This window comes from Lonchura striata, chromosome 14 (assembly GCF_050655825.1).
Source record: "Lonchura striata isolate lonStrDom1 chromosome 14, ASM5065582v1, whole genome shotgun sequence".
NCBI classification, from domain to species: domain Eukaryota; kingdom Metazoa; phylum Chordata; class Aves; order Passeriformes; family Estrildidae; genus Lonchura; species Lonchura striata.
Genome location: NC_140716.1, coordinates 11478364 through 11492318, shown reverse-complemented (window position 1 = coordinate 11492318; position 13955 = coordinate 11478364). Strand labels below are relative to the sequence as shown.

Here is a 13955-nt window from a genome sequence, read left to right as displayed (position 1 = left end):
TGGTATGTGACTTCATAAGGAGAACAAGAGAGTCTGGGTGGCATCTGGCAACCCACCACAAAGCATCTATTTAACAAAAATCCAGTTCAGACGCAGACCTGCTTACCAAGAAGATGCCTGCTAAAATATCAAGTTACCAGCCTGCACTGAGATCCTTGCTGATCTAAGCACACTTAATTGGTCAGAAATTTAAAGTGATCACTGATCTCAGTAATAAAATATCAGAGCCTCAGATATACCTGTACCTGTGTTTTTTCCCTCCTTCTTTTCTCATAGAGAAGCACAACGGGTGAGGATACCCACTTTTTGAGGATGCACACAACAGTGGGTGAGGATACCCACTTTTTGAGGATACACACTATGGGTGAGGATACCCACTTTTTGAGGACACACACAATGGGTGAGGATACACACTTTTTGAGGACACACACTTTGCCCTCAAGTTATTTCCATGCTGCTTCTCATCATCCCCATTAGCTTTCAGCATAGCACAGAGGGAAATTTCTGGGATATTGGGAATAAAACAAAGCGACACAAACAAGCTCTTGGTGCAAGCTGGTCCCGCAGCATTCCTGGTGTGCCGGAGCAGGTGTGAGCAGGGGCTGGGCTGTGACACAGCTGTAATTACAGCCTGAGCAGGGCTGGCACCAGCGGCAGAGCCGGGGCCATGGCCCTGCCCTGCCAGGGGCTCTGTCCCCACAGCCAGGGCACAGCCAGGATGGAGTGACCACCTTCGGAAGCTTTTCTCCTCCCCGGATCTGCCAGAGCTCCAGAAAGGTAAGAGCTTTCAGACAGCGTGGGATGATGGCTGTGTTTGCCCCCGGGAGGCAGAGAAGGAGCCGGCAGGGCTGGAGCAGGCTGAGCTCAGGGAATGTGGCAGCTGCGGCTTCTCTGGCCACTGTTGACTTCTCCTGGCAACCTCTGAGAACTTGCGAGCCTCTCTCTTGTTCCTAAAATCTGAAGATATTTTCTCAGGATATTTTCTCTTTCTCCTAGAAGAGATCAGAGATGGAAGAGAGGAAAAGGAGGTTTCTGAGAAGGTGGAAATGAGAGCAGTAATAAGGATAGAAATTCAAACTAATGCACCATAGGGAAGGCCTTAGCTCACGCCTAAAAGCAGGGCACATACCTGCTTGCTTTAAGTGGATTTATTCATAATAACTTTTTAAGAGTTGCTAAACCAAGTCCAGATGCTGTAGGACACGTTCCTTGAGTTGCTCTATCAGTTTCATTTGAAGGACAAGTTATGGATATTATTTTTAAAAGGGTGAAAATGAAATCCTGGCTACCCATGAGTCAATGCTATTGGTGAGGGAATGTTCATCTATAAAGGAATTAAATTAAAAGCTGGCAAACATCAATTTTTAAAGTAATGATTAAGTGCTGGAAAAACTGTGTAAGGCTGCCCTCAATTTTGAAAGCTAAAAGGGAACGTGAAAGACAAAATTGTGCTCACAGAGGACAAAGGCTGAATCTAGACTCAGCACTTCCCATCTTCTGTTTGCTCCAGTTTGAAGGCATGACCAAATGTGACCACAGCAGAATTGATGTAATATCTCCCCAAAACAGTATTTCTGTCCACAACAGGGCTAAGGAAAACCAAGACTAATTAACTGTTAAACGTCACTGTGGCAGAACAGGAACTGAGCCCATTTTTTTTTCCCCAGCCCACGTTAATGCACAAACCAGTGGACAATGCATCCCTTTGGTGGTTATTACTCTATTTTTGGAATGGTAATTAGGGAGGGACCAGTTCTAATGCAATCCCAGGGCTCAGCTGTGCTCACCCTTCACAGCAAGTGCCCTTCAAATGCAAAAAAAGTTGGTCATTTCAAGGGCACAAGGGATTGTACTTCAAACAGTAAATTAGGGAACAAGGTTTAATAGGTAAACCTGGTTTGCATCAAAGGTTAGCACAGAAAGCAGTGATTGATCTTATTCAGCATTATAATGAATAACCTTGGCAGAAATATAGGAGTGGCTAATAAAATGTATGACTTAAGAAACAAATTATGGAAGCAGAAAATCTATTACATGGAATAAGAAAAGTTAGAAACCTGCTGTGGCAGTATTTGTGTGCATTATAATGCAACAAAGCAGCTCGCTTAAAAAACTACCAAAAATTTCAGCTGCAACCTGGGAGTTCATTAGTACAGAATGACATTGGAGGAGAAAGACCTGCTGCTGGTTAATGACAACTTAAATACAAACCACCAGTGTGAGGTGGCTGGGAAAAGGAAATAAGTGCTGCTGGATTATCCTGCAGACAACTTTTCCATTAAATACAAGATGACATTCATACCATTCCATAGGCTGAGGACAGAGGTCACCAACCATTCATGGACAAGAAGGATGAATTCACTGCTCAGAAATGAAAAGGACTCAAACCTTGCTTAGTCCTGAGAAGGGAAGGCTGCAAAGGGACAGGAATATTCACTGAGTGGCTCAAGGGGAGAAGGTTTTCTGTAAAAGCATGATGCTGGCACAAGAGCACACAGCCAGAAACTACTATTAATAATTCCAGACTAGAAGGTTTGTGAAAGTTTACAGTGTTTGGGATTGCTTAAAGGTGAGAGCAACAGGAGCAGTAAATGTGCTGAATTATTGACCAGGGCTCCCTTCATGGAGGACTGACCTGACACAAACATCTGATGTGGGACAGGACTGGAAAACCCAGGCAGTGCCTGCCTTTCCAGCAGCCTTGTGAGTGCACATATCAGGGAGTGAGGCAAGGCAGTCAACAGACAAGAAAAGGGAACCAGGTGAAGAGTTTGCAGCAGGAAATATGGTTCATATTCAATCAGTCCCCCTCAGCTACATCCTCTCCATTTGAAGAGGCTGGTAACCTGATCCAGAAAGCCAGAATTAAAAGCCAGAATAACTGTGATATTAAAAAATTAATTTCATTAGTAAAGAATAGAGAATTGGCAGAGCATTCTTCATCTCCTTGAAAAGGTTGTCTACTCCAGATATAATGAATACTTTCTAAAGTCCAACTTCTCCTTTGCTGCCAGCAGTCCTCCCTTTTAGCTTCTATTTAAGAATGAGAATAGGAAAACACCTGAGTGCTGCTCCCCAGTTATGTTTTTCTGTATTTGAGCTGGAATTATTCCTTCTTGAACATCTGAAAACCCTCAGCACATTGTGAATGTTACCCAAAATGACCGACTCAGGACTAAAGGAAAAAAGATCTCTCCACTGAGCAGTTCAGTGTTTCATTGCTAGCCAAAAACTGGAATTAACTGCTTCAATCAAGAGAAACAGGCTCTTGATATTGTTCAAGCCCTAGATGTAATTGCATGCCAGCAATGGCATTTTATAGCCATTCTTCAAAATATCAGAAATTTAAATTGCCTTATAAACACAGCTGGAAGGGCTAAATGCCCAGGAAAACATTAAACCAGTGATGACAGGAGAACCAGAACACATTGCAGCAAACTGAAAGCCTTTGGGCCAGTGTCCTAGAAGCCAACTGGCCACTGGAGAGAACTGCTATTCCTCCACATGTCCATGAAATGTGGAGATTATTTGCTATAATATTTTAATGCTAATCTTCCAAAATACCAAACTTTTGAATGTAGCACCCTATATTCTTCAAATACCTGAATCTTAGATTTTCCTCCCAAATTCCATTATCCCTTTTTTCTGTCTATGCCCTCACTGATTGGCAAATCCCACACTGACAGCAGATGAAGCTGGAATGGAGATCAAGCACTTTGTATAAAGTCACTGTTTGCTGAGATGCCATCCTTGAGAGCCAGCTATGACCCTGGAAAAGTATTAGTACTGCAGCAACTTTCATTTTCACATGAAATCCCTTTCCAAGCAGAGAGGGCTTGGAATTAATCCGGCCTGTGGGGTTATTTAGCTAACAGGGACATTCAGGAGGGACTGCAGAGCTGCTGCTGGGAGTGGAGAGGGGCTGTGCCCTGGAATTTCACAGCTCACCAGCTCTGCTTGACTGCACCAGCTGCTCTTCACACCCAAACACAAGGTCCTGGAGCAAATCAGAGGAAGATGATGGAAACTGCCTGCCCATCCTTCCCTGGGATCTCCTTCCTGGAACAGAAGGGCTTTGTCATTTGTGCCTTACTTTCCCTGAATTGGCTCTTTGTGCATATACCTCAGGGTATGATTTACTTCTTTTTTTTTAAATACTGATTTCCACAGAACTTAAAGTCAGCTTTATTTTCTCGTGCAAACCGGTTTGTATGCATATGTAGACGAGACTAAAACTGGAGAGAGCACAGGGGACTGTGGGACTGGGCAGTTCTGCCTGCAAATGGAGCAGTTTGAGTGGTTTGAGTCCATCTGCTTCGGACAAAGCCAGGAGAGCCCCGGGGCGGGCGTGCCCTGCTCTGTTTGCTGGGGTGGCTGCAGAGAGGGCAGCTCCATCACTCCTCAGCAGTTCATTGTGACCCTCCTGGTGTTACTGCAGGCAAGTTTAGAGGGCTTTTCCCTGCTCTTCAGGACCTGCTTCCTGATATTTCTCCTTATGACTTTTTCCTCCGGGGCTGCTCACACTGCTCTCTCCCATATCTTCCTCTCCAACACCTGAAAAAGAGGGAAATAGCTTGCTCTGATTTATGGCAACAACACCTGCAGGTTTGGGAGCCACAGCCCTAAAGGGCTCTCAGGCACCTTGCACACGGCTGGAACCAAGAGCTGAGAGAAAGCGCTTCTGTGCCAAATTAAAGGGTCTGCAGAGTTGCAGAAACAACCCTAAAAACCTTGCCTGGCCCTCTGGAGGTGCAGCTTTCAGGCCCAAAGGGTGTCCAAGCCCCAGTGCTGTGTCCCAGACAGGCTGAGGATGCTCCTGCAGGAGCTGAGCCCCCATGCCTGGGGCAGCTCCTGCCTCCCAGCACACAGAGCTGCCAGGGTGACAGAGCCCACCCTGGGTCAGGGCTGGCTCCGTGTGGTGGAAAAGTCTCTCCTCCACCCTGAGCTTCCAAAGAAAGGCTCAGCAGTCTCTGTTGTTCGGTCTCAAGGCAGTTTATTGCAAGTTATCTAAAAGATTTTCTTCTGGGGCTGCTGTGGTTTGCTCAGAGCTCAGGCAGAGGCACACACACACCCTGACATCCTCTCTGACCCCGACTGCTTCTTCTCTCCCCGCCCAGGGCTGCTGCTCTCTTTTATATGGGACATTACGTGTTCCATGGTTACAGCTTTCCCCAATGCCTATTACCTGTATTAAATGGTGCTTTTCTACTCTAAACCAATCTGTGAGTGCCAACATCACCAAGACCAGGGAGGGAAGGAAGAAGAAAGAGGGAGGACAGGGCAGGCCCAGATCCCTCCATCCTAAAACCTCTGACCCCCATGTACAAAACCAAAACCCCCCTGTACAGCACTCAGAAATTCTTCCCTCTACTTTGTGACTACTTCTACTCTAATATCTAAACTTTTGTGACTTCTTGTTCTTCCTGCAAAGTTGGTAAATGATTCCATGGTTCAAACCCAAAATCACAGCTGTTTCCAGCTGCCTGCCAGGGTCTCAAATGCTTCTGACCTGGACCCGGAACATCCAAAAATGTCTGAGGGACATTTTGAGTTCTGACACCAGGGTACTGAAAGACACAATCCAGCCTCAGCCCACAGCTCCTGTGCTTGGCAGCTCCAGCAGATCAAACACAAACCTGGCATCCCACACCATTCCCCACTCTGCTGCTGACTGGTTTTGCACCTGTGTCCTCCACATTCACATTCAGGGATGCTCTCCTGGTCCCTCGCAGGGTGGAGCCAGGATTGCTCAGTGTGCGCTTGCACTCCACAGTTTCCTTGACAAGTTCTCACTCTGTTGCCCATTATTATTATTATTCCCTCCTACCCTGCGCCTCTTGCAGGTGCCTGCCTGGGCTTACAGGCACTGGATGGAATTCAAAAGCTCTTTCCTCTTTTTCCTGTTTCACAGCAAGATGAATTCTGCAGCAGTGTCACCCAAATGGACACCACCCAGTATTTAGTGTACCAATACAGGAATAAGATGAAAACTTGGAGACTCCCTGTAATTTTCCCCACTAATCCCTGTCCCAGGGGAGCAGCTCTTGGCCAACACCGGCTAATGTAGATAATAGATAATGTTTTATCTATCTCCTCACTCCTGAGCCCTCAGTCACCACTGACAAACTATTTCTTCTCCCTTGGTTCTCACAGCTTCATCCTACTCTCCTATTCTCTTGACCCATCTTTTCTCTTCTCAGTGGGATCCTCATGAAGCTTCAACAATGTCCTATTAACACCTCTGCCATCCCCAATCCTCTGGTTTAGCTCCTTTATAACAATTATACTGAGATGCACCTTTCTCCAGCCATCTTCTCCAATCCCAGTATTTGCAATTTCCTTCTTAAGGCATCTTTGGCCTTAACATGGCCAATACTGTATTTCTGATTTTTTTTCTCCACACCATCCTACCTATTCCCTTAATGATTCATTCTGCTACCATTTTTCATATCACCTGCTGTTCATCCAGATTTGTGAAAATTACAGCACATCTTTTCTGGTGATATTTTCAAATTCCTCTTTTTTTTTTTCTCTTCCTGAGGGGCTGATGCTTTATCTCAGCATTACTGATCCTCCCTCTTTTGTCCTCCCCCTCCTACGTTCCTTGCAAACAAACCTGCTGAGACCATCCTGCCTTGCCCAGCAATTCCTCTGCTGCTTTTCTTTGACCTCACACATTCGGGCAGTTTGTGCATCTGCGCTCCTTTTCCCCAAAATCTTCCCTTGTCCCCCAAAACACTCGCTGACCTGTGCAAAAAGGTTGTGCTTTTCTTCTGCAAAGGACTCTTTATAAGATGTTAGTAGGAAATCAGCCAGTCAATACCGGTGCGAGGGGCAGCTAGGAATAATCCTCGCTTTCGGCTGGCAGGGATGCAAACACATTTTATCCGTGTCCTCTTCCTCCCACCCGCCTTTATTGCAAGATCAGCTCCTGCTCACCCCTGCAAAACACACATTTTGTGGCCTCATCTTGCTCAGAGCCTCAGGCGGCGCAGTCACCCATAATGAGGGTGTTTCCCAACAAAAGCCTGTCACCTACCGATGAGACAATGGTTTCACAGGACAAAACTGGTCACGATAACAATGCTGATAAGTTTGCACAATAACCCGAAGATAGACGGATCCGAATTGCCGCTGATTGCACTAACTTAGTCACACTTGAAGGCAGGTGCTCCAAGTGGCTCTTCCTTTTTCTTTTTATTACTTTGACAATCCATACAAAAAAAATAGCTTAACTTTTCTGCACAGTTAACTCTTTCAGTCCCGAGTTTGCACAGTTTGAATAGTGTTTTCTGGGGAAAATCTTTTAGCATCCCAGCACAAATAAATAAGTTAAGATGGTATTTTCTGCCCTCCACTTTCCTCATCACGAAGTGCGACAGGAACTGACTGCTCTCCATCCTACAGAAAAACCAGAGTGTGAGAACTGCTGATTTCCCTCTGAGCAACAGCCGAGTGAGAGAAGCAGGAGCTGCAGAACGCAAACGCAGGGCAGGGAGAGTCAGGCAGGGAAGTGTCAGAATCTGTGCTATTGATGATTCTGAGATTGTAGAAAGTCTCTGTCTTTCTGCCCCGCTACCAAAGCAGAAGCCATAATTGGTCTGTGCTGGTTCCAAGGTTGTTTATTCTGTTTATCTCTAACATGTTCTGCTGCCTTGCCCAGCTCTGTCCTGCAGGGCAGCGTGTGGGGCTCTGCCCTCAGTGGGATGTTACAAACATTAAATACCAGAAACTCCCTGGGCTAGATTTACAATAACGTGCCAATATCTGTCACCTACGTTGGACAGTGTGTCCCCAGCCTGAACCAACAGAAAAATGCCAACACCACAGTGAAACATGGAGGGCATGAAGAAGGAGAAAAAGGACAAGGCACACCCAATTTCCTCATCTTGTCCCCTTTGAAACCCTATTCTAGAATCCTACAATTTTCCTTTTGCACCCGTGCCACACTTAATTATTACTTATATCAAACACTCCGAGCTGGTAATTATCCTGTAAGATTGAAAACTCTTTTCCATGGACAGAGATCACAGCCAGTGTCTCTGGGGGCTCTGTCCAGGGGGGTTCCTGACCCCTGCCAGGGTCCCAGACCCTCCAGGGCAGCCAGAGGGATGCTCTGGGTTCCCACAGGGAAGGTTTGACTTTGCCCTCCCTCGGCAGGTGGGTGCAGAGATGTCTGCAGAGAAGCAGCGCCCCGAGGTGCCCATGGTCATGTACGAGCCGCGGCACCGAGCGGAGCCCTCGGCCCCGGCGCTGGGCCAGGACGGTGAGCGGGGCTGGGAAGGGGCTCGGGGGGATCCTTGGCTCGCTGGGGGTTGGCTTCCAGCACGGCACCGAGCACATCTGGGGTCCAGCCTTGCCGGGATGTGATGGGTTTGGAAAGTGTCTGTGCCAGCATAAAAAACCCAGGCTTGGGATAGGATCTCCTAATAGGAACATCATTAAAATGGTTCTGTGCCTTTCAGCACAGCAAGTTTAAAATTCTCAGCATTCACAGTTCCAGCTAATGGCAATAAATATTTTGTTTGTTTAGTTAATATTAAAAACAAACAAACAAACACGTGGTTTATTGCAGTTGTACCGCTACAATAATTTCACATCCCTAACGTGCAAATGTTCATCCAACAAACTCTGTACGTGGATGGGCTTTGTGCTGCTTAAATTGTCATCTAGTTTTACAGAGGACTGGCCTTTTCCCTACCATCCCTGCTGGCCAGGCTGCCCTCCCAGGCTCCTCCAGGGATGAGCAGCCCTGCCCAGGGCAGCGCTGACAGCTCAGCTCCAGGGCACCAGTGCTGCTCTCTGGCTGGGCTTTTCCTCCTGAGCCCAGGCACTGCTCTCACACCTCCACAAGCACCTGGCAGCACTCCCCATCCTCAGCGATTGTACCTTCTTTACCTTCCTGCTGCTGAGGAAATTGCCATTTTCTGGACAGGACTGGAGGAAAAATCCAAATGGGAGATCAGGCAGTAACTAATAGGGCTCGATGTGTCACTTGTGACTCGTTTTCAGAGCATTTCACTCTGATCAGCTCTCTCTGTAAATATTTTTGTCTTCCACAATCTCTCTGGCCTGTTTCTAAGCTCAGCAGAGCTCTCAGAGAAGGAGCCTGACCTGTGAGCACCCAGCCGAGGCACAGGCACTGCCATCCAGCTTGTCCTTGGGCAGGAAGCAGTGATGGGAACTCACTTGTACTAAGCACATTCTTTTTCAAAATCAGAAGGAAATTATTTAGTTTTTAATTGTTTTAAATTTTTTTTTTCCCCTAGAAATAACACCCCCTAAAAACCAACCAAAAAAAAACAAACAGAAAACTCTTCAAAACCAAAAACCACCCCACCACCATGAAACCTAAATGCCATTGCAAATTTTTACCACTTCTGGCAAGCCATTCAAGACAATATTGCTTTGCCACTATATTTTAGATCACTCTGGAAAATTCTGGTTTTATATTCCATTTGCACCCCTGTGGGCTCATTCCCTGGCTGCACCCACATGGTTTGTGAAAATCTTGAGCACAGGCTGGACTCCCAGCTCAGGGCTGCTCTGCCTGAGGGTGAGAGTTTCTCCAGTGCTGCCCAGGCTTGACCAGCCAAGATTTCTCTAAGGGACTGTCCTCCTGTCCCAGAGCAGTCCTGGTTTGGTACCACATCCATGCCAGCTGGCTGTAAAGCTTTTTATATTGATTTATTTTGAATGTATTCATGAACGTATTCCTTTAATGCAGTCATTTATTTCACCTCAGGTAGGCTGATTGCATTCTTAATTTGAAAGATTAGCAAAAGAACTGAAAAAGCTTGAGGTGTCTTAGTCACCAGCTTCCCTTCTTCCAAAGCACAAGGAAAAAGATATTTTAACTTTTTTTGAAACAGAGTATAATGAAATATCTTTGTTGAAAGCTGATAAAGTTTAAACTAGTAAAAAGGCTCTAAATACTAAATAGTAAGGGTAATTACCACTGAAAGTAGAAGTACTGTGGTTCATTTATCAGTGGAGTCCTTAAATTAAAATTGAGTATCATGAGAGTGTTATGCTGGAATGAATGATGGAGCTGCTGCCTTTCCTAAGAAATGATTTGGTTTCTCAGCTTTGGTTACAAAAGTGAGGCCAGCAGCCACTGCAGCTCTTCTGGCTTTGAAAACCCAGGAATTGTTTCCGTGGCCGTTCTCCCTGTGCTGGATTTGCACTCCCTGTGAGGCCCCTCTTTTGGGAACCAGAAGCTGTTAGCAGTTTCACATTTTTGCACTGTTTTTCTTTGCACAGGGGGCTATGAGTATCCTTCTCCCCCACCTTACTCCTACCGAGAAACCACGGTCATCGAGGAGCCCGGTAAGCCCAGGGCTGTGACATGGGTTTGGTTTTAGCATCAACAGAGAGGGTGGGAGCTTTCTGACCCAACCACAATCTCATAAGCTGGAAAATTTCCACAGAAATGTCAGAAGATAAACTAATACAAGGAACTCAGACTTGATTTTCCAGCATTAGCCAATCTACAGAAGTACCCATTAAAAAAAAAAACAACAACAAAAAAAAACAAACCAAAATGGCCAGAAGCCAGGGCTTTCAGAACAAATAATTTTAAGGCCAGTGTTCCTGTTCTAGTCACCTTTATGATGTGGAGAAGCTCAAAGGACTTGCTGAGGAAAGGCTTTGAAGAACAGTCAGTAACACCTCATACAGAAAGAAAGGAGACATACATTTTTAAATATCCCTAAAACCAGAAGGCACTTGAACTCAGACATGCTCTATCCTGTCTATCTAACAGATACCTTCCCACTCCTCAAGTTTTGCCTCAGGCTACAGTGTGAAGTTGTACCCTAAACTTGTTTTAGGATCCTTAAAATGGTATTTTTTTACTGAAAACATTTCTGAAAAAAATATCCTTCATGTACCTACAAGGGGTGTGCCCCTCAGGGAATATGATAGTCAAGTCTAGCCTGCAAAAACATGAGCTAGAGACTAACTGAGGACAGCACCAGCAGCTGTTTGAGGGCATTTAGGTGTAAGAGTAACTGCTTTGATGAATTTCTCATAACTACTGAAAAGTTGATCCAAAAAGTTCCCCAACCTCCTTCAAATCTCTTCTTCAGGGAGAACAAGCGTTTTCATATAATTTTAAGTATCAGAAGACAAATCTTCAGTGTCAGAGTACATCCAGCAGAGGGTGTGGGGACTGCCTGCCTGGGGATTATCCCACAGACAATTCCCTGTGTATGTCCTTGTTCAAATAAACACTGGCTGGTTTTAGGTGCAATGTACTGGGATACACAGAACAACCAGCACAGTGGCTTTAGAAATTCACCTGAAATCAACAATAATAACATGGATGCCACATTAAGAACCCACATTCTCCCAGTTAAGGCTTTATAACTTGCAAAATATTTCCCCTGCTTCTAATGTGGCTGCTTCTCCTTTCCTCCTGAACTCAGTTTATTTGGTGCCCCAGCCTCCCATCATCGTCGCAGGGATCTTCTCCAGCAAACCAACATCCACAATCTGTCCTTCCTGCCGCCAGCACATCACCACCCAGGTCACCTACAGACTGGGCAAGCTGTCCTACCTCCTGTGCACCAGCCTGTGCATGGTCGGGTAAGTTTGCATGGGCACTGTGCAGATTCAGCACAGCAGAAGGCTAAAAATGAGTAATTAAAAAATCAAAGTTCTGGTTAGTGCCTATACAGACAGTTTGCCCTTCTCCACTTGATGAGAAGCCATCCTGTCCTTTCTAGATACAGTCATCATGGCTACAGGGGATGCAAACTTGCTAAATTTAACTCAGTATGCTTCACTTTTCATAAGACAAGCAGAAATTAGTACAGCGTTGTCTACTTCCCAACTGCAATTTGGAATCAGGCTCAGAAACAGACTCATGCATAAGACGTCAGAAGCAAAGATTAATTTTTTGGGAGATACTTTAAACATTAATAGACTTGTGAAAGAAGTGGATTCACGCAGTGAAAAGGCAGGCAGAACAAGGCAGGGGAATATCACAGCTGTGGCCAGCAGAAAAGGGAAGCAGTAATCATTCTGTGCATGTCCATCCCCCCTTTGGCTCTAGGTGCTGCTTCGGATGCTGCTTCGTCCCCCTCTTCGTGAAGATCTTCAAGGATGCAGATCATTACTGCCCATGCTGCCATTTTCACATTTATAGATACAAAAGACTATAGAAACAAAGTTGTGCAATCAGATGATGTAAAGCTTCCATTTCCTAATGGCATAAGATTCTGCACATAAAACTACTGCTAGGAAACTCACAGGACTATGCTTAGGTTCTGCAGCTCCCTTGCAGGTGAACCCACCTGGTGAACTCTAGTTTACCACCACATGGTTGCACTGGCTTTAAAACAAAAAAACACTTCAAGAATAATTTGCACTATCATTTAATTTATGCTCTATTTGATTCGCTGGCCTGTGCTGCGAAGTTTTCAGCTGGTGAGTTCTTCAGCTCCTCTCAAATCTCCCACCCAGCCGGGACACAGACTCCTCTGGACCTCTCAGCCCACCACAAACCAAGGTTTGGACATGGACATTTCAGAGAAGCTCTTACCTTCTCTGCACTGGAACTGCCTGGCTGGGATTTCATTTCTCTCTGCTCTTCTCCTGACAGGATCTACCCCTGCAGGGCTGTGGGTGGCACAGTGTAGCTGATTATTTATTAACAAAACACTAATTTATGAAACTGTCTTTACTCTTATGTATGAGGTAAAAAAATAAACCTGCCTTTGTTCACAATACTGGCAATTCTGCTGTCTGCATTGCTGCCATGTTGCACCCAGAGCAGAGATGCAGGTCACTGGGACATCCCTTTTACATTAAGAAGCTACAATGCAAAAGGCAAAGACACAAAGAAGAAAAATCAGCAAACACAGCTTGAAAAAAGTTACCACAACATAAGGCCTATATTTTACCTCTTGGCCTTCTCACTGCAGTGCATCATCTCCCAAAGCAGGGAGCCTTTACAGAACTTAATAGTTCCTTATCTTGGGCAATCAAATATCTGCAATTACAATGGCCAGGAGGTGCCCAGACCCCTCTCAACACTGACAGTAGCAGCAGCTGCTCAGCTTATTGCTGGCTGGAAAAATAATCAGAGAAGAAACTCGTGTATTTCCATGTTATACCATCCTGAATACTTTCCCATTGGCACACGCGTTGCTGAGGGCAGGGGGGATGCAGGGCAGCGGCCCCGGGGCTGCACTGCCGGCCACTCAAACAGCTCCTGATCCAAATCCTGCCGGCGCTGGGACCACGCTCCCTGTCCCTGCTGTGTCCCTGTCCCGGTGCCCCTGTCCCGGTGTCCCTGCCCCTGTCCCGGTGCCCCTGTCCCGGTGTCCCTGTCCCTGGTGTGTCCCTGTCCCTGTGCAGTGTCCCTGTGCAGTGTCCCTGTCCCGGTGTCCCTGTCCCTGGTGTGTCCCTGTCCCTGGTGTGTCCCTGTCCCTGGTGTGTCCCTGTCCCTGTCCCAGTGTCCCTGTCCCTGGTGTGTCCCTGTCCCTGGTGTGTCCCTGTCCCTGTGCAGTGTCCCTGTCCCGGTGTCCCTGTCCCTGGTGTGTCCCTGTCCCGGTGCAGTGTCCCTGTCCCTGGTGTGTCCCTGTCCCGGTGTCCCTGTCCCTGGTGTGTCCCTGTCCCTGTGCAGTGTCCCTGTCCCGGTGTCCCTGTCCCGGTGTCCCTGTCCCTGGTGTGTCCCTGTCCCGGTGCAGTGTCCCTGTCCCTGGTGTGTCCCTGTCCCGGTGTCCCTGTCCCGGTGCAGTGTCCCTGTCCCTGTCCGGTCACTCACTGACCGGGGCCGCAGCCGCCGTCCCGGGGCACCGCCCCCTGCCGGGCACGGGGCGCACTGCGCGCTCCGCCCGCGGGGCACCGGGACAGGGACAGGGACATGGACAGGGACACCGGGACAGGGACACCGGGACACCGGGACACGGGCAGGGACACCGGGACAGGGGCACCGGGACACGGAC

The 13955-nt window shown here is 46.9% G+C and overlaps 1 protein-coding gene across 1 annotated transcript; it reads left to right on the top strand.

Moving 5' to 3' along the window:
* The first annotated feature begins 639 nt into the window (after positions 1–639).
* On the top strand, positions 640–12666 carry LITAFD (LITAF domain containing). The gene is made up of 5 exons (XM_021539916.3): positions 640–777; positions 8161–8266; positions 10264–10329; positions 11430–11589; positions 12059–12666. Exons 2-5 carry the CDS (start codon positions 8173–8175, stop codon positions 12165–12167), a joined length of 429 nt encoding a protein of 142 aa, XP_021395591.1. The 5' UTR covers positions 640–777; positions 8161–8172; the 3' UTR covers positions 12168–12666.
* The last annotated feature ends 1289 nt before the right edge of the window (positions 12667–13955 follow it).